A 21,365-nucleotide genomic window follows, 5' to 3' on the forward strand; every position below is an offset into this window, starting at 1 on the left:
CTGGGCCTGGGCGCTGTTCCTCAGCTCTTCAGCTCAGCTCAAGGCTAGCACTCTACCACTTGAGCCACAGCGCCACTTCTGGCTTTTTTTTTCTGCTTATGTGGTGCTGAGGAATCGAACCCAGGGCCTCAAGCATGCAAGGCAAGCCCTCTACCACTGAGCCACCTTCCCAGCCCTATATATGCTTTAAAAAGATAGAGACCTCAATGCAAGGAGCCAGAGATGATGAGGATGGTCATTCTGATGGCATGGATGGAAACAGGCTAAAACCCAAGAAGGTACTACTGTCAATTTCCCCCCTCAGGCCAAGAGAGAAACTCTAACTCTTGTGTCCTTCTTGCATCCATTTATATTGTCTTTCAGGTTTTCCTTTCTTTGGTTGGGAGTTCATCTGGCATCCTGCTCTTGAGTCAAAGGTCAAGGAGACTTGTGCTTTCATGATGCCACAAGGTGCAGCCACTGTGTTTTGTTTTGGGAACCTGGGTGACATCACAGACTAACCCTTGAACTTCAGGAGCTCTTGCATAAGCAAGCAGTGAGTCAGTCAGAAGGAGCCTTAGTCACAGGGTGTCTGAAGTCTCAGGTAAGCAGAGTATGAGGTCATCAAGTCTATTCCCTGCACAATCACTCCAGCTTCTATCTGGCCGGGGTTAAATGACTCACGTCATTCTCTAGGGGAAACTAATCTATGTGGACCGGCTGTCACTAACGGGGACTTTTGCTGCTCTTCAGCCAAAATTTCAGCTTGCTACTTCTCAAGACACCTTCGGTTATTCCTCCCTTCAGAGTGCAGGGTTTCTCTTGCATTACAAAGGGTCCCAGGTATCTGCCTGAGTGTAGAGCAGAGCATGCAGCTTTCCCTCTGTGTGAAGGCCTGTAGCCTGAGTGTGTCTCAGGAAGACAGATGGGCAGGGAGACTCAGTTAAACAGTGTTCCCCTCCCGCCCCCGAGCATGCAGCTTTCCATTACAAAAGCCCACGAGCCAAGATATTAAGGAGTCAAGACAAACTTCCACAAAGCCCCATGAAGCCACCTCTGTTTGGGTTTCAGCAGCTGTCTGCCTACAGAAGGCTCCAGAGTCACTGACGCATATTTATATCTCCACTTCGCTAACGTCACAAGACACAAACACGTGCGGACCTTTCCCAGAGGCACAAGGCCATTCGGGTTTCTTCAAGTGCAAGGCGGTAGGGGGGTGGGTGGGGGAGGGAGGGAAGGGAAAAAGATAAATAAATTGGTAGAGCAAATTGTCTATAAGCACAGCTAGAGCTGTTTTTAATGTGCCTGAAGGTAATGCTTGATTTTGAGATGTGCTGTAGAATAACTTCCCACAGCTGACATATTACCAACGTGAACTGCTGGTTCTCCTTAAGACTCGAAGCTGGGAAGCAAGGGCCACCATCTTCTTGGAGAGTCTCCATCAGAGGGGCTGAGTGACCTCCCATCACTGGGGTGCCCCTCTTGGGTCTGGATAAATGGTCCGAAAGGTCAGGTTTACTCTCGGTTCTCTGGAGTGGTATTCCTTGGGCACACGATGCTAAATGGAAATATAAATAACTGACATAAACACACACATTTTTTAGTCAGAAGCAATTTACGACTTATTTATGAGGATCTGGACACATTTCCATTTTACCCCTGTTGAAATGAGCAGCGTTTCAGCTCTCTGATGTCTTCTGGAAACATTCTCCTCCTCTGAAGCACATCTCCAGCTGAGCACCCTGCGCCCGTGCCAGCACCCTGGCAGCCAGGCGCGCTTGTCTCTCTAACTGCGGCTCCTCTCAGCCTCCTATGCCGCTTTTCCAAATCTCATAAGAAAAACACAAATGGACGAGGCCAAAGAGAGGCATGGGACTTGACTCTCGTGCTAAGAGTTTACACCGTAATATGCATACCTTAAAAAAGATCTGGCCTAAAAATGGCCTGGTCTCACTGAGGAGTTGAGAGGAGCGAAGTGTCAACCACTAGCCACCTGAACTGACTGGAATTTAAATGAACTAAAATGGTTCTTCAGCACTTAGTCACAGTTAAGTAGTTAATGTTCACAGGGAGCTAGTGGTTACTGATGGCGCCAGCTTGGATATAGAACACTATCATCAGTCAGGCACTAGTGGCTCATGCTTACAATCCTAGCTATTCAGGAGACTGAGATCTGAGGATATGGTTCAAAGCCAGCCTGGGCAGGAAAAGTGTCAGAGATTGAGACTCAGCTCCAATTAACCAGCAAAAAAATAAATAAATAAAAAAATAAATCTGGAAGTGGAAGTATGGCTCAAGTGGAAGAGGTATGGCTCAAGTGGAAGAGTGGCTAGCCTTAAGTGAACAACCTTCAGGACAGTGCCCAGGCTTTGAGTTCAAGCCTCAGTACCGACACCAAAAAAAATATAAACTAGATATTGCTGCTCAAGTTGTCTATTCTTTTTTTTTTCCACTATAAAGATGCTTGTGAACAGCAGATGTGATTTTTTTTAATTTTTTATTGTAAAGATACTATACAGAGGGTTACAGTTACATGAGCAAGGTAAGGAGTATACTTCCTATTGAGCAGTTACCCCCTCCATTGTTTTCCCCCTACCAACCCTTCCCTCCTTACCTTCCCCAAGGTTCTTTTTTTTTTTTAATTGTGATTAAGTGATAAGTTGTCTATTCTTACTTCCAGTGATTCCCAGACTCCTTGGAGATGCCAATTTACTGCCTCTTGGCTTATTGTTAGAGCAACCTGCTTTTTCTTATTGGTCATAGGGCTCGAACATAGGGCCTGGGCACTGTCCCTGAGCTCTTTTGCTCAAGGCTAGTGCTCTATCACTTTTAGCCACAGTTCTACTTCTGGCTTTTGGAAATAAGACACAGACTTTCCTGCTCAGGGTTGGCTTCAAGCAGTGATTCTCAGATCTCAGCCTCCTGAGTAACTAGGATTATAGGCATGAGCCACGGGTACACCTCACAACTTGCTTTTTATCATGTTTACTTAGAAATAATACTTCTCCATCAGGCCAGATGCCGGTGGCTCACACCTGATCACTGTTCAAAGCCAGCCTGGGCAGGAAAGTCTGTGAGACTCTTATCCCCAATAAACCGGAAGTGGTGTTGTGGCTGAAGCGGTAGCGAGCTTGCCTTGAGCTAAAGAGCTGAGGGACAGCACCCAAGCACAGAGTTCAACCCCCATAACCGACAAAAAAAACAAAAAAACAAAAACAAAACTTCTCCATCAGCCAAGAAGCTGCCTCCAGAGAGAATCTGTATTACCGGCATCTACCCATCCATCACTACCTGCCAGTCAGCTTGTGTGGCTCCTTCCATGATTAACAGGGTCCCGTGATCCAAGGGTATCTTCACTCTTTCCACATATGTGTAGTCTCCATTCTCTTCCTAGAAGACAGCAGCCACTGCACTGAATTTTATTAGTCTTAGGTTCTTTTTGAGACAAGGTCTAGACAGGTAGTCCAGGTTAGCCTTTAACCTATGATGCTCCTGCCTCAGCCTCCTATGTGCTAAGATTTTTAGGTGAGTTGCTGTGATTACACTGTATGAGCCACCAAACCTAGGTTTTCTGGCTACATTGTTTCCTTGTGATCCACAGGCAATAGGCCCTAACAACTTGCCGCCAGTCCACACAGGCTCATAGATAGAACCCGTGGGTTCCACCATTTGGCAGCTGTTCACCTCTTGACCCTCTTTCACCTCTCTATATCTTGATTTACTCATTTATAAAATGGTGATGATGGCGGCATCTGCCTACCAGGGAGCCTCAGATGGTATGTATAAATAATATGGGGATGGGCTCACTGGAAGACCTGTGTAAGAGCTAGGATCACCACCATCATCATCTGAAATACAGAAAAGCCCATACTGGCCTAGGGAGAACAAGAATTCCATAGCTCTGTGTTATTCAGTCTTGTTTCTTTCAAAGCCACGCAAGAGAGGGAGACGGCCTCTTATCCAAGGCTTGGTGGGCTGTGTTCTGCTTTACCTTTTCATGATTTGTGCCAAGTCACTACTTGGTGCCAATGGTAACATTAGTCACAGCTCTTCCCATGGCTACTTCGGTGCTTTGGAAATGTATTCCTTTTTCCAGAACAGACAATGGCAACAGTTTCTGAAAAAATGTGAGCTGTAGTTTGATCACAGCAGTATTGCTAAAGGAGGCCTGGTTGTTTGAGCCTTTGAGGATGGATTATAACTCCTGAACAAGAGCGCAGAAATGCCTTGATTTACATTTCTCCTGGAGCGCTCAGCACTGCCAGTCTCTCTCCACAGGACAGCCTGCAAAGCACAACAGGTGGTGTGGCTCTGCCTCCACATTGGACAGTGGGGAGGGGACGGGTGAGCAGCTTCCCAGCTCACAGCAGGGAAGGATGGAGCAAGAGCTAAGACCAGGACTGACCTGAGATTCCTGACTGCATCACCTTCACCAATGGATGGGCCACTTACTGATCTGTTTCACGTCTAGTGCAGAGGTTACATTTAGGTGACCTAGGGATTTACTGCAGTGCAATGCTGTGTTTATGTTTATGACCGCAGGAGTGCTTCTGAGAACTTTACTGTTTACAATGATTTCCTCAGGAAAATGGAAATCAAAACAATAACGGACTTGTATAAACAGACTAAGTTCCAGGGCCCAATCTCTGGCCTTGACTTTGTCAAGGACAGGCTATCATTTGTGCGGACAGAAGACATAAGTGATGTTTTGAAATAATTTTTGGCTTTGGAGACCAATTTTTAATTGTGTCACTACTTGTTCTTTCCCAAGAACAAGAAAACACTAAGACATTGGCTTCTCCCTGTTCAGCCAACCAGAGAGCACTGGAAAGAGGATCTTAACTTGGGGTCGGGGGTGCAGTTCCATATCAAAGGGGCTAAGTAGGCATTATGAAAAAAAAAAAAAGCCAGTTAGTAGAGATGAAGGTCTTGCTGCAAAAGAGATATGAGGAGAGAGTACATTGCCCTTGAGATTTGGGGGCTCAATAGCGTTCTTAATGTAAGCTGGAATGGCAGCTACCAGCTTAAGGTTAAACTGAGCTGGAAGCAGAATTTCCTCTGCTTGCTATATAATCAGGGAGTATAACACAGACTGCAAAGTGTAAATGAAGCTCAGACACCATGACTAGAGAGGCAAAGACACAGGACAGACACTGACCATTACATGAGGATGGTTGTGAGACAAAGATCTAGAACAGTCCAAACACTTTGGGGAGGGAGACAGGGGTGCTGGGAGCAATGGAAGAGAAGAGGTGATCCTGTAATTCCACCTGGAAATGTGATGCAGGAAAATGCACCTGAGAAGTGAAAGAGAATTCCAAATGCACTGGTGGAAAAAGAAGTTGAATAGTCATACTCCATTTGATGTTCTTAAGAGCTGAATTTCTCAAGTGAAGAGAAAGCCTTGGGCTCCTTTTAAACATATTACAGCTAACATAGCAGCCTCACCAAAAATCAGATAAGGCTAGCCTTCACTCGGGAGGGAGTGGCTCTCAGCAGCCCACAAAGGAGACAGTGGGCAGTGACACGTGTGCAGAGGGAGATGGATGGGAAGGAGGCTCATAAATATGTCCTGAGGCTGGAGTAGCAGCAGACTGTAGTCTGTTTAACCTAACTAAGATGCACGAGACTTTGTCCATGTGGGAAGCAGGTAAAAGGCCAGGGAGCTCATGTTTCGTGCAAAGGCTGGGGTATGTGTGGATTAGCAGCCATGGAAGCATGGCTGGATTGTGAATGAGAGACAAGCGCATTAACTGTGGTTAAGTCTCTAAACACATCTCTGTAATTCTTTCAATTTACTCAGGACTTCATTTAAAACGAAATAACACAAAACATACCCACTTAAGACCCATTACTGACATTTTCCCATACTTTATGGGTGAAGGGAGTTAGGAGGGTCACATTCAGCCAATAGAGATGCTCTTGCTTTTCTACACTCTTGAAACCTTTCAAGAGAAAAGGCAAAAGCAAAACTTACGTATTTTCATACTAATAAAACACACAGCATTCATAGTAATGTCAGGCAACACTCCAACAACTCTCTAATAACTGTTCATTTAAACACTTAATTATATTTTCCAACAAAATACTGGGATGTAGCACAACTGTTATCCCCACCTCACAAGAGGTATCTTCTTCAGTTTCCTTTAGAAAAATGCTAGTTAGGGGGGGAAAAAAATCTGATGTGCTCACTGTTACATTACTAACCTTCCAACAGTCCACCTAGAAATTTCCCTTCTTGTTACAAAGACAGTGCACTAGAGGACTAGCAAAGAGGGTGATTGAGGATGAATATAGTCCACATAGTTTATATGCATGTTTGAAAACAAAACAATGAAGCCTGTTAAAGCTGTTTTTAGAAGGGGAGAGGAGCTGGTTGCTAGTAACTCACTCTTATAAGCCTAGCTACTCAGGAGGCTGATATCTGAGGAATGAGGTTCAAAGTCAGCCCAGGTAGTAAAAGTCCTTGAGACTCTTATCTCCAGTTCACCACCAAAAAGCTGGAAGTGGAACTGTGGCAGGCAAGTCAAGCTGTATGAAATTTAGATCTTTCTTGTGATCATCCCTTTCCTGTCCTAAAACAGTGTCTTAGAAATTGTAACTATCATTACTTCCAAGTCATCATTGTTATAATTTCTTTTGAGAATATGAGTAACAAGCTCACTAATGTAAAGAACAGCCTGTAATGTTTCTCCTCATTACTTTCTTAGTTGTCCTGCCCTTGAGAAACATGCTTAATTGCCTGTCACACCAACAAATATGTGCTCCACGACTGAGAGTATCAAGAAAATACAGAAAATCACCTTTAATCCTGTCTTTCAGAACTCACACAACACAGACAACATTCTATATACAATTGTTTTCTGTCTTTAAATACGCAGTCGTTTTAAAATAGGATTTTATTTTATTTTTTTGGGTCCAGTCGTGGGGTCTGAACTCTGGGCCTGGGCACTGTCCCTCAGCTCTTCAGCTCAAGGCTAGCGCTCTACCACTGGAGCCACAGTGCCACTTCTGGCTTTTTTCTTTTTGCTTATGTGGTGCTGAGGAATCGAACCCAGGGCCTAAGGCATGCAAGGCAAGCACTCTACCACTGAGCCACCTTCCCAGTCCCTAGAATTATATTTCTTATATGAGCATTTTCTTTCTTCTTTAAACTCATAAATACTTATGGGTCCCTGTATATGTTGGATTTTGTGCTAGTGGTAAGGATATACATAACAGCAGGGAACACACTGTTGGCAACTGAGATTTTAATATCCCAGTGTTGTTTTGATAAAGGAAAGGCTACAGCAAGTAAATTTGAGGCAAAGCATTTCTAAATATATGTCTAGGGTAGAAAGGGTTGTTGTGGTTCAAAGTGGTAAAGTGTTAGCTTTGAGCAAAAAAAGCTCAGGTATAGCACACAAGCCCAATGACTGACAAAAGAAAAAAAAAAAATCTTAAAAAAATATATATCTATGCCGGGCGCCGGTGGCTCACGCCTGTAATCCTAGCTACTCAGGAGGCTGAGATCTGAGGATCATGGTTCAAAGCCAGCCTGGGCAAGGAAAGTCCGTGAGACTCTTATCTCCAATAAACCACTAGAAAACTGGAAGTGGCACTGTGGCTCAAGCGGTAGAGCGCTCGCCTTGAGCTGAAGAGCTGAGGGACAGCACCCAAGCCCAGAGTTCAAGCCCCACGACTGACCAAAAAAAAAAAAATCTATCTATGTCTAGGATAGATTCTTCAAATTCTTCTATCTTATGTCTAGTATAGATTTGCTAGCTTTGCATGAAAAAGCTCAGGGATAGCACACAGGCCCTGAGTTCAAGCCCAATGACTGACAGAAAAAAAATCTTTTTTTTTTTTTTATTGTAAAGATACTCTACACAGGGTTACAATTACATGAGTAAGGTAATGAGTACAATTCCTATCGAGCATTGTTAGCCCCTCCTTTGTTTTTCCCCTACTATCCCTTCTCTCCCCAAGTTGTAAAGTTAGTTTTTAAAACAGTGTCTTGTACGCCTCATTGTTACAATGGGTCAACCTGTGTCCTAGTTTCAGCATTTTGTTATTTCCCTTCCCCTCCCCAAATTAGAAAAATGTATATACAAGATACACGGCCCAGGAATCAAATGTATGTCTAGGGTAGAAAGGGGAGTTGTGGTTCAAAGTGGTAGAGTGCTTGCTTTGAGAAGAAAAAAGCTCAAGGATAGCACCCAGGCGCTGAGTTCAAACCCAATGACTGACCCAAAAAAAAAAAAAAAAAAATCTTATGTCTATATGTCTAGGATAGATTTCTGGGCCCCAAGGTATGAACTTCAAGGCATTCGATTTCTACTACCAAATGGCTTTCTTGAGAAGTCTATAGCAATTTGTGATTCTATCTGGAAAATATGACAATACCTATCTTCTGACCAAACACTATCAGCTGACAATGATAGGGAAGAAATTAGGGGAGAGATGACAATTCATTCAAGTGACAATTCTGTGCTTACTGGCTCAGTCCAACGGTTTTTCATGTCTATTTGCTGCTTGAATTTTTGTTGTGACCTGCGTTCTCAGCCTTTGCCCATTGTTCTCTGGGGTCTTAACATTTGTCTGTTTATCTATCACCATACATAGAAACTCATTTGCCATTTGTTACAGGTTTTTAAAATACTTTTCTTCTGAAATGCCTAACTTTAACTGTGTTTATGTTATTTAACACAGAATAGATTGGGATTTTTTGAGAGTCAAGTCTCCTAACCTTTCTTTGGCTCACTTTCCTGTCTTTTTATGCTTAGAAAGTCTTTTCTCATCCTGTGGAAAGTTAAACATGCAAGTGCATTTCCTTTTAGTTAAAAAAAAAAAGTTTACTTTTTTTAGGTTTAACTCTTTCTCTAGCTAACCTAGACTTCTTGGATTTTATATTTTTATCTTTTTAGTATGTTTGTTTTCCTTGCTTTTCTTTTTTTGTGCTGAAGATCAAACCTAGGGCTCCATGCATGCCAGGCAGGCATCCTTCTACTTAGCTATATATATCCCCAATACCTATGCTTTTGTGTGTGTGTGTGTGTACATGCACATGTGTGCATGCCTACACCAATGGGCTTGAATTCAGGGCCTGGGCAGACTCTGAGCTTCTTTTGCTCAAAGCTAGTGATCTACCACTTGAGCCATAGCTTTACAACTTCACTTCTGTTTTTCTTTTTGGTGATTAGTTGAGATAGGAGTCTCACGGATTTTGCTGTCAGGACTGACTTCAAACCACGATCCTCAGATTTCCTGACTAGCTAGGCTTATAGGTGTAAGCTACTGGTGCCAGGCCCTATGCTTCTGTTTATAACAATGTCAGGTACTTAGAGGCACTTAATCCTCCTGCCACACTTTCTGGATAAGAACAACTCAAGTGGTGGCCTATACACATACATTCCTGATGATTCTTACTACAAAAAAAGTGAATGCAGGGCCAGGAAGTGAATGTAGCCTATGCTCTCCACAGTAAGCCCCACTGCCCTGCAATCCTGTCACATTGCCTGTTCTCATTGTGTGGCAACTGGGGCACAAACACAAGCAGGGGGCAAAACCAAAGGGTGTGTCTGGGTGCACAGTATAGTGGGGTCTGTGAACAAGCAGCCCCTTCTTATTCTTTCTTGATCTTCTTGGTTTCCCAGGGAAGCTGGCTGGCAAGTCAGCTCGTGTGTGAGTGTGTGTGTGTGTGTGTGTCCCAGAGAAACTGGCTGGTAAGTGGCTCGTGTGTGAGTGTGTGTGTGTGTGTGTGTGTGTGTATTTCCCCCTATGTAATTCAGTTCCTTTAAAAACACTGGGCAGTAGCTACAAGTCTGGAGGCCAGATTCAGCTGAAGGCTTCCCCAGCTGTGCTGACATGGTTAGCTTCTTTTGTTCTCCTGTCATTCACTCTAGCTGGCCTGTACACTCTCCATGCCAGCTGCCATCGCTATACTTCCTGGATGCCCTTTGCCACATGACACAGTACTGTTTTCCCTGACAGTACTGTGTTCATCTCACTCCCCACAGAAAAACCATTGAAAGCAAAACGTACTTCCAAATGTTTGATCTCAATTAACAGTGAGACATTTGGTTTTCTAGATCTTCTGGGTCTCAGATGTGTTTTATCTAAGAAATATCTCCTCTTTTTATCAAGAAGTTGCTTATGGAAACAAGACACATGTGAACAGAAAGGAGAAACACAAGCTGCTCCCTGGTTCTTATCCCCCAACTCACAGGAGGCACCTGCCACACAGTAACTATTATTAGTTTCTGCAATGGAGACATCAGGAGAAGCTCAGGGTCTACAGAGACGCTGGAGGCCAGGAAGGGACTTGAGTGAACAAGAATTCCCATACCCTGTCTAAGAGAGGGCAGACAGATCACTCAGTAGAATGAAGTAGCCATGCAAAGAACAGAAAGAAACCAGGCAGATTGTGTACAGATTCCAGGAAGATTTGACAACCTGGCTGAGACACGTGCATTTCATTCTGTGGTCCAGGAGGAGAACAGGGAAACTTTCCTGAGTTGGAAAAACACAATGACAAGAGCAGAGAGCTCCAGCTCACTTCATGCTCCTTTTCTTTGTTCTCTTGTCATGAACAAGCATGTGTGGTTCCATGGCTGTGTTTATCATCTTCAAGAAGTAGTCATCGAAGCCATCTTTCAGTGGATGAGCAGTGAATGTCTCAGCACCTTGTCTGTCAATGGGACAATCACAGCTCAACTAGAAAAGATTTTTGAAGGATTCAGTGCAAAGTACTTAGAAAAAAAGACAGGCACAGAGTCCACACTATACCTTGTTATGTATTGTTAGTGTTTTACTACTGTCATTCTGACAATCCCAAATGCCATCTCTAATCCAGGTAATCTATAATCAATGGCCTACTTTACATGTGAAACTCTCAAGTATCGTCCAGGTAACATGTAGAAGATGATACTCTTAAAAAAGGTCAAAATCTGTTGGCTCATGTTGGTAATCCTGGATAATCAGGAGGCTGAGATCTGAGGATCTTGGTTCAAAATCAGCCCAGGCAGTAAATCCCTGAGCCAGGAAAGTCTGTGAGGCTCTATCTCCACTAAACTACCAAAAAAGCTGGAAGTGAAGTGGTTGGCTCAAGTGGTAGAGCACTATCTGTGAGAAAAAGAAGCTCAAGTGCCTGAGTTCAGTGCCTTGAGTTCAAGCCCCAAGACTGGCACAGAAAGCAAAGAAAAGCAAAGAAAAGAAAGAAAGGAAGGAAGGAAGGAAGGAAAGGAAGGGAAAGAAAGAAGAAAGGAAGGACAAATTCTACTAAGCAAAGATGGCTTACATCTGTTAACCTAGCTGCTCTCAGAAGGCAGAGATCAGAAGGACTGCTAGGATCAAGGCCAGCCCAGGCAAAAAGTTCCTAACAACTAATCTTAACTCAATAGCTAGGTACAGTGGGACACACTTGTCATCACAGCTACAGCAGAAAGTATACAAAGGAAGATTATAGATTGGACTCTATAACTAGAGCACACTGGGCACTGGTGGCTCATGCTTAGAATCCTACCTATTCAGGAAGATGAGATCTGAGGATCTTAGTTCAAAACCAGCCTAGACAGAAAAGTCCCTGAGACTCTATTAATTCCAATTAATAATCAAAAAGCCAAAATTGGATCTATGGCTCAGTGGTAGAGTGCTAGTCTTGAACACAAAAGCTCAGGAATAATACCCAGGCCTGAGTTCAAGCCCCAGGACACACACACACACACACACACACACACACACACACACACGCACGCACGCACGCACGCACGCACGCATGCACGCACGCACGCACGCACGCACGCACACGCACATACACACGCATGAACAAAATGCAGAAATTCATTTTCTCCTCTGAGTCAGTAGCACCTCCATCTACTAATTGGTGAAGCCAGAAACGTGGGAGTCCATTCTCAAATCTTGCCCCGCATCTGAAATTCTGGCAAGTTCTACTGGTTCATTCCTCAAAGATATTCCTCAAATCCACTCACTTCCTCCCTCCCTACAGCATCTGAGAACAAGCCAGCAGCTTCCCACAACCACTTTGGCCACCAACATCTGCTTGTCTCCTCTGCTTGCCTGTCGCCGAGATAATCTTCACATGACATCTAGTGTGAGCTTGCACAAATGTTAAGTTGGACCATGTCACAACCCCACTTATACCCACCACATAGAGAACAGCCAAGTTCAGACCCAACCACAAGTTGTGATGATTGCTCTCTGCGTTTCTGAGCATCATCATCTCTTGTGACCTCCATGAGAGCAGGGACTCTGCTTGTCACACTTACTGGCATCTTCCCACAGCTGAGCAACTACTCAACACTCAGTAGGTGCTACCCCAATGTCTGGCAGGAACGTAGGGGGGAAGGTAAAGGCAGAAAAGAACTGCTACTAAAAATACTACCTGGTGCCTAGCTAGACACGAGGTAATTCCGGAGACTGGAATAAAAACATCAAGAGTAAAAGGCAGAAGGAGTGGCATTGATCAAGATGTACTGTACTCATAAACATGTTGAATTATAACCCCTTTGCAACTAACTTAAAGATTAAAAAAAAATAAAGAAGAGTAAAAGGCAATTTTCATGTTTTGTCATACTGTAAAAAAGATGGGATCTTCAGACCTTTCAAGAAAGAATTAGCAAGGTGTAGTGGTACATACCTGTAACCTAGCCCTTGCAAAGGGGGCTTCAAGGTTATCCTGGATGACACTGAATTTCCCAAAAAAGAAACAAGTCTCAGGTCCTCACTTCCAAGATGACAAAAAACAAAAAACAACAGCTGCACCCAAAAGGGCCTTGGCCACATGTAGCCTATTTGCTGCATAAGCTGTACTGGGTACGTGCCCAAGGACTAGACTGTTAAGAAGCTGACTAGAATACATGGTAAAGGCTGCAGGCCTGGACCTTTCCAAAGAAAATATTTTCGATGTTTCCCCAGCTCTACGTGAAGCTGTGTTTCTGTTTGAGTTGTGTCATTCACAGCAAGGTGGTCAGGAATCAATTTCGTGAAACTTGGAAGGAAAACACCACTACCAGCCTAGTTTATACAGCTGCTGCTGCCCCAGGGTTGGCACCAACCAAGCCCAAGTAGAGGATCCTTAAGGGCGGAAGAAAAACTGTCCTTTGGGAAAAAAGTAAAAATAAAATTATACTTTAAAGAAAAAGAATGAATTAAAGAGCCACACACGGTGGTATATACCTACAATCTCAGCTACTCAGAAGGCTGAGGCAGAAGGCTTGTGAGTTTGGGCTAGCCTGGGCAAAATAGTAAGACTCTGTATCAAAAAAAAAAGAGGAAGAAAGGAAAGGAAGGAAGGCAAGAAGAGAAAGGAGGAAGGGGAGGAGAGGGAAGGAAAAAGAGGAGGAGAAAGGGCGAAAGATAATTTTGGCATTGAGGGAACAAGGAAGAGTTGAAATAATCTATGTTAATCTGACCAAGAGAATGGTGATATCGGCACCAAAATGGGCTTACAGCAGATGGAGATGTGGAGTTTTTCCTGAGACTCTAATTTTGGAAGTTACATGTGTTATTATTAAGTGGAAATGTCCTATAAACACATAGAATGCATCAGCTGAAAACAGGCGGAAGCAACACTGTGGACAAGAGATTTAGAAGTCACCCCACTGAAGAAATAATGGCCGAGCTGTAAGAATTGATGAGATCACATTTGGTTGCTTATTCAATGAAAGCACACACACCTGGTGTGGAACACTGGGCACAAAACGACAAGGCAGAAAGTGGTCTGGCCCATGTGGGTTTACTGCTAGTTTATAATCTCCAGAAAACTGTGCAGAGAAAAATAACAGAACCAAGGATAATTTTTTTTTTTTTAATGTGAGAAGGGATGTAGGTGAGCTCAGGACTTCATGCTCGCCGAGCAAGCGCTCTACTGTTTGAGACATACCCCCAGCCCCTTTCACTTTTATTATTTTGCAAATAGAGTTTCAAATTTATACTGTGGCTGGCCTAGACCTTGATCCTACTTTTTACGCTTATTGGTTTAGATGGGGTTCTAGTAATTTTTCCCCATCTGGCCTTGAATCACAAACTCCAGAATTCTGCCTGCCAAGTAGCAGAGATTACAACTGTGAGCTAATACACCCTGCCTTCAAAGATAATCTTTTTTTTGTTAGTCATGGGGCTTGAACTCTGGGCCTGAACGCTGTCCATCAGCTCTTCAGCTCAAGGCTATTGCTCTACCACTTGAGTCATTGCACCACTTCTGGTTTTCTGAATGCTTTATTGGAGATACGAGTCTCACAGACTTTCTGCCTGAGCTGGCTTTGAATAGCGATCCTCAGATCTCAGCCTCCTGAGTAGCTAGGATTACATGAGTGAGCCACCAGCAGCCCAGAAAAGATAATCTTTTTTCTTTTCTTTTTTTCCTTCCTTCCTTCCTTCCTTCCTTCCTTCCTTCCTTCCTTCCTTCTTCCCTTCCTTCTTTTCCTCCTTCCTTTTTTCTTTTTGCCAGTCTTGGGACTTGAACTCAGGGCCAGGGGCACTGTCCCTGAGCTTCTTTTGCTCAAGGCTAGCACTCTACCACTTGAGCCACAGAGCCATTTTCGGCCTTTTCTGTTTATGTGGTACTGAGGAATCAAACCCAGGGCTTCATGCACGCTAGGCAAGTACTCTACCACTAAGCCACATTCCCAGCCTCAAAGATAATCTTTGACATCTGTACTTAATCCATATTTTAACATGAAAACAAACTAAAAGGAGATGGAAAAAGTACAAGGAGAAAAGTATAGGAAGAGCCATGATGGGACAGTATTTTAGAAACCAACAGGAGAAAGAACAGCTAAATTATGATTAAGTTTCATGCCCAGAAGAGATGGACACTAGTGACCAGTATTACAAGAAAGAAGAGTAATGACGAGGAAATGCCAGCATGTTTGAGATTAGGTCAATGACGTTAGTATCATTTTTTTTTTTTTTGGTCCGGTTGTGGGGCCTGAACTCTGGGCCTGAGCACTGTCCCTCAGCTCTTAGGCTCAAGGCTAGTGCTCTACCACTTGAGCCACAGCTCCACTTCCGGCTTTTTTCTTTTTGCTTATGTGGTGCTGAGGAATTGAACCCAGGGCCTCAGGCATGCAAGGCAAGCGCTCTACCACTGAGCCAACTTCCCAGCCCCGTTAGTATCATTTTAACAGAACAGATATTTCAAGAGGGAGTTAAGCTGTGAGGAAAGGGAAAATGATGCAGACACCAGAATCTTCCAGAATCTTTTGTTGTTGCTATTGTATTAGACAGTCCTGAGATTGAACCCAAGCCTTCACATGGGCCCTACCACTGAGCTACTCTCTAGCTCCAAATCTGTTGCTTCAAACACAAGAACAAAACTAAGTTGTTAGAACACTTATGGGGTCAAGCAGAAGGTTTTTTTCAACTTGAGGATAGCTATATCAGAGATGTCCCTAGTTCTCTGGCCCAGGGACCAGATAAACAGTAGAGGTGATTGACAAGAATAGCTAAAGCTTCTTAATAGGCTAAAATGATATTTGAAAATTAAACGCAGCTATGTAGCTGCTAAGGGCCAAATGTTCCTCTACTTACCCTATCTCCCAACTTATGGATATACTATGCTTGTCCCTTTTTTCAGTTATCAGTTCTTCTCAGCTGCTTTCCCTGCACAGTGGAGTTGCCTTGCCCTTGGGGATATGGCTGGGCCAATGGATGCCTGCAGCTGTGTTTGGATGTTGTGGTTGTTCCTACAGCATGATGCAAGAACAGCTGGACTTTTGTGTACAATGAGAACATACTGTAAAATAGACATTAACACAATCTATTAGTTACGGGAATTCTGGGGAGAATAAAGGTAGGACCCCATAAAGTCTCCTGTGCACTTATTCTGCTGACTCAGCCACATTTAAATGATGACATCTCTCAGCATTGATCTGAAATACATTACTTTAGAAACAGAAGCACTGGTTCTGAAATAGGATCCACTAAAGAAAGAGATTAGCTGGGTAAGCGGCTTTGAAACCACTGAGGTAATTGGTTCAAAACGGTTTGAAACCTGCCTCATACACACCTTGGTTTTTTTTTGTTTTGTTTTGACCAAACTCCTGATTTTTGGCATTCACAGGGTTGGAAGGTTCTGGTGAAGTGAATGAGAAAAGCAAAAAGAACTGGAAGGTGCAACTGATCATATGAAAGGTGACCTGGGCCCATCCTATGATCTTGCTGCAGGAGCTTGCCAACTTATAGAGTGTTTGAAGGCCTGGGCAGTTGCCTACTGCAGCAGAGCTCTCTGTGGATATCAATGATGAAGCCTTGAAGTCCAAGCTAGCAGGCAGACTCCTGGCTTTCCTCTTCAAGCCCAGGTAAAGGTAATGAAATTTAGAAGGAAATATCTGTTGATGGGGTCTGCTGATCAGATTTGTTGTTGAGGGACAGGATGGAGGTGGGAAGTTAAGAATTTAAATAAGAACTAACCTGGCTATTTGTGTTGACAGTGTAACCATTCTAGCCATCCTGCATGTGATCTGAAAGAAGATGTCATGTGATGAGGATCCATTTCTGGTAATAGAACATTTCCAAGAAACGCAGCTTGAAGGAAGTGCCGTTTTCAGAGTTTCCACCCAAGACCACAGCACTAGAAACAAATGCCTGCATCCTCTAAGGGTATAGGACAGGTCCCACGATTCCCAACAGCTGACCTCAGCCACTAGCAGGGATGCAAATTCCACCGGTCACTCATCAACAACCAGGAGATCCTTCCCAGACATTGCTGGATATGACCCATACAAACACACAACACCCCACTCTCTCTCTCCTACATCCTGTCTCTCAGAAAAGCACAAACTCACCTATATCATCAACCCCTTTGAGCTCTAAAGGTCCCCTCTTTCTTTTTTCTTTTTTTTTTTGGTCGGCCGTGGGGCTTGAACTCTGGGCCTGGGCGCTGTCCCTCAGCTCTTCAGCTCAAGGCGAGCGCTCTACCACTTGAGCTACAGCACCACTTCTGGTTTTCTAGTGGTTTATTGGAGATAGGAGTCTCACGGTCTCTCCTGCCCGGGCTAGCTTTGAACCGCGATCCTCAGATCTCAGCCTCCTGAGTAGCTAGGATTACAGGTGTGAGCCACCAGCGCCCGGCTCCCCTCTTTCTCTTTACCCCAAGGAATCTTGGGTGCACATTCCCTGAAGTCCTCTCATATGGAAGGTAGTCATGTCCCTCAGTCAAGTGGGTTTCAGACAGGTGACAGACTCACCCTTCCCCTACTACCTTAAATATCCATGCTCCCGCCAGGTGCTGGTGGCTCATTCCTGTAATCTACTAAGGAGGCTCAGATCTGGAGGATGGAGGTTCAAAGCCAGACTAGGCAGAAAACTCTGTGAGACTTCATCTCCAAAATAAACAGCAAAATCCCATAGTGCAGGCATGGCTCAAGTGGTAGAGTACCAGCTGTAAGAAAGTCAAGCAAGATTGCAAGGCTTTGAGCCCAGTACCAGCACAAACAACAACAAAACAAAACGTTGTACTCGTTTGAATGCAGGCTATTATACTTGTCATCCTCTCTCTTCCCTTCCCTTGGTGTTAGTTTGTATAGACAAGGCCAACTGAGCTCTTCTTCTGTCTCCTGGGCCTCTTTTCTTGCTCTGTTCTGGTGTAGGCTCCATTGTAGTGGCCATATTCATCTTTCGAAGTTGTCAATCAGGCCATACCAGTTAACAAACCTCAGTTGCTTCTGGATGTACTTAAAGTAAAACTCTCTGCTTCCTGCAGCTCAGGAGTGTCTGTACAAACTGGCTCTGCCTACTTTCTCTGTCTCACCACCTGCTAGTAATTCATGCCCATGCCGATGCTCCAGGGGCTCCAGGGCGGGGCCTCCTCTCCCTTCACAGATAACTTGTCTCTGTCATAGCGAGGCAGCTACTTTCTATGAAATCACAAATTAAGAAAGGTAATAAAATCACTAGAAGGCTTAGGAATGAATTTTAGGCTAGCATGAGAGAGAAAAACTGCTATTGTGACAAGGTTTTAAAATCAGGTTTCAAGCAGATTTCATATTTAATCATAAAACACACAGAAACACATTGGAAAAGACCATTCTCCTGAATCCAGAGATATCACTAGCAATTCAAGACTGAGAGGGTCTTTGCTAAAATTAACCATTCCCAGAAGATGTCAAAGCATGAACTGTAGCCTGAGACAAGGCCCTGAGAGGGCAAATGGTAATTCCAGCTCCCAAAGACTCTCAAGTGTGGTGTGAAGCAGGACTGCTGGGGAGGGGAGGTGCTGTGGGAGAGAGGGTGACAGGGGCTGGTGATTATGATCAAAGTACTTCATATACATGTCTGAAAACAGAATAACGAAACCTGTTAAAAATTAGATTAACCCAGGGGAGGACAGATGGGAGAAGCCATATATTATAAAACTTCCCTCCCAGGGATTCCACTAAACTCATCTTAAGACTCCTCTTTTGATGGAGGGGTCCATTACGTTTTTCTATGGCTTTCCTTTCATTTTCAATAAATTTACTCTGTTGACCTTAAAAAATTAGTTAACAAAAAAAGGGGTGGACAAGAAAGAGTAATGGGTGAGTGAGGAATTCAATCAAAATACATTATATGTATGTAAGGAAATAGAGTAAAATCATTTTGTAACATATACATAATATAGATATATATCTATATATGCTAGTTTAAAAAAGCAAACAAGTCAAACAATTCATTCTTACTAGGATTACCTATCGTCTTACACACACACACACAAACACACACACACCACACACACCACACACACACACACACACACACACACACACACACACACACACACACACACACACACACACACACACACACACACACACACACACACACACACACACACACACACAGAGTGGCATTTATCCACCATCAGATGATTTTGAGATAGCTTGAATACTCAGTCACTATTTCTGATCCCACAGGTTGCCTTATCCTCTCTGAGACTCCAGTACATTATCCAAAGGAGCCTTGGAGTTCATTGTTATTCATTTCCTTTTTCAATTTCTGGTAAGTCATTGTGGCATCTACCATTTCTAACAGCTTAGAAATTCACTGATTAGTGCAACACTTCCATGGGAAAACTTTTCCACTGCTCCCATAAGTAGCTACTTCTGATTATTTCCATCTGCGGAAACATAGTTAAGTACACAGGAGGCAGATAAGTGCTATTTACCAACCTCAGGAAGAGGAAATAACCTGATTTTCCAAATTTCATTAGGAGATGTTTTAAAAAGACCATGGTTATCAAGAACGTCTTTAAATATATTTTGTAACCTCTCAGCACAGATGCCACAATCGGCAGGTGGCTGAACAGGAAAGAGAGGCCACTGCAATGGCAGCTTGGGGGTGCTACCTAAGGTGGGGTTTAGCCACTATTTCATAAAGTGTACATACTCCTAACGTATCCAACATCCTAAGTAAAGCTATTTATCACCAGATTACTCTAGATTTTAAAACCTCCTCTTTTTCTAAAGTCCCGGAAAGGAGTATCAATATTTATAATCAGGCTGACTTTTTAAGATGCTATTCTCTCATCCCAGCAGTGATATAAAACACTTAGCCAGGAGGCTCTGGGACCTCCATCACTACATGCTCTCTGTCTTCACCACTGGACTTGCTTTTACAAACCCATTCCCTCTGGGGGCAGAGGGGGAGGCACACCCTTCCGAACACATTATGGGAGAGCAGTGGTTAGAGAAAGGTCCAATTTGCCTCAGCTCAAATCACTAAAGGGTGAAGAGAAGACTCAGCTGATAAAGGAGAGAACTAATCCAGGGTCATTTGCTAGAAAAAAAAAAAAAAAACAAGGCTTTTGGCATCAAAACCTCCAGTGCATCACAAATTTCCTGCTATTATCTAATACCCCTCCCTCCCAGCCATCACTGTTTCCATGGTAACCGACAGAGAAATAGCAACCTGCCAAATTGCTTTTGTAGTTCCTCTTCTAGTTTGCTCCTCTGCATAGAATTAAAGCTAGAAAAGAACCAGGCTAGTCTTTACAAACACAAGACACTATGCTATTTGTAAAGTACAACTGGGTTTGGGACAGGAAGTATAGAAAAGCTTCCATGAACCCACCCTGACCAAATACAAAAGATCTACTGAAGTGTGCTTGGTCAGCTCTGCCTAGGTCCTGGGACAGTTGAGTCTGGTATCAGCCAGAATACAACCATGGTGTTCTTCCCTTGGTATCAGATAGGAAACATACTGAAGGGCTAGGGTAAACAAAAGAACAAAACCAAATAAATCTCCTATGTCCCCAAGTACCCTATTATCATGAAAAGAAATGATATTTACTCTAAAACCAAAATAAGGCAAGCTGAATGGCTTACTCTTGTAATCCCAGCTCAGGCAGGAAGGTCTGTGTGACTCTGACCTTCTGATTTGCAAACTAAAGCCAGAAGTGTAGCTGTGGCTCAAGTGGTAGCAGAGTCCAGGCCTGGAGTTCAAGCCCCACTACTAGTATTAAAAAAAAAAAAAAAATCAAAGTAAGCAAGCAAGCTGGTGTTGGTAGCTCATGTTTGTAATCTTACCTACTCAGGAGGCTGAGATATGAGGATCCTGGTTCAAAGCCAACAGAGGCAGGAAAGTCTATGATATTGTTATCTCCAATAAATTACCAACCCCCCCCCCAACAACAACAACAAAAAACAAACAAGAAGTGGAGCCGTGGCTCAAGTGGTAGAGAGCCTTGAACAAATGAAGCTCAGGGACAGCACCCAGGTCCTGAGTTCAAGCTCCAGGATCAGCCAAAAACAAAACAAAACAAAGTAACAAAAACAAAAGCAAACGAACAAAAAAAAAACAGTGAGCAAGAGCTGTCAGACCAGCCAGGCACCAATGGCTGACACCTGTAATCCTAGCTACTCAGGAAGCTGAAATCTGAGGATCACGTTAAAAGCCAGTCTGGGCAGGAAAGTCCATGAGACTCTTATCTCCAATAAACCATTAGAAAACTGGAAGTGGTGCTGTGGCTCAAGTAGTAGTGCTTGCCTTGAGCTGAAGAGCACAGGGACAGCGCCTAAGCCCAGAGATCAAGTCCCATGACCAACCAAAAAAAAAAAAAAAGCTGATAGACCTGGCCTGGAAGAACAGTGGGAGAAGGCCAGGCAGCTCGAGAGAGGGCAATGCTTAATCCCAGGATAAAATATGTACGATGCTGAAGCTGACTGTGCCAATGCATGCATTAGAAAGGTGCTTGGGGAGCACAGAGTTCTCTACCATCTCAGCACAGAGGAAGCAGGGAGCAAAATGATGCAGAGAACTGGAGCAGCTTACAGAATATCAGCAGCTGATCAAGGTGCCAGACTGTGAAACACATAGCGGCTGCAGGGGTGAGAGAGAGAGGGAGTTTGTCTAAAGGGAGTCTAAAGCAAAAGCTTTGTATTAAAACTGCATATCTTATAGAAGTGCAG

At 43.7% G+C, this 21,365-nt stretch overlaps 1 protein-coding gene across 3 annotated transcripts in view; it reads right to left on the minus strand.

Annotated features, from left to right (window-relative positions):
• Positions 1–1,247: 1,247 nt before the first annotated feature.
• The window catches only part of Alkbh3 (alkB homolog 3, alpha-ketoglutarate dependent dioxygenase), a 42,261-nt gene continuing 22,143 nt past the window's right edge, over positions 1,248–21,365 (minus strand). For all 3 annotated transcript variants that reach the window (XM_070032544.1, XM_070032541.1, XM_070032543.1), the window contains exons 9-10: positions 3,271–3,369; positions 1,248–1,537 (exon numbers count right to left, since the gene is read on the minus strand). In XM_070032544.1, the coding sequence (XP_069888645.1) occupies positions 1,445–1,537; positions 3,271–3,369 (192 nt within the window). In that variant the 3' untranslated portion in view covers positions 1,248–1,444. The remainder of the gene's footprint in view (positions 1,538–3,270; positions 3,370–21,365) is intronic.

Source organism: Dipodomys merriami, unplaced genomic scaffold, assembly GCF_024711535.1.
Source record: "Dipodomys merriami isolate MVZ:Mamm:240054 unplaced genomic scaffold, mDipMer1.0.p SCAF_21, whole genome shotgun sequence".
Taxonomy (NCBI): Eukaryota; Metazoa; Chordata; class Mammalia; order Rodentia; family Heteromyidae; genus Dipodomys; species Dipodomys merriami.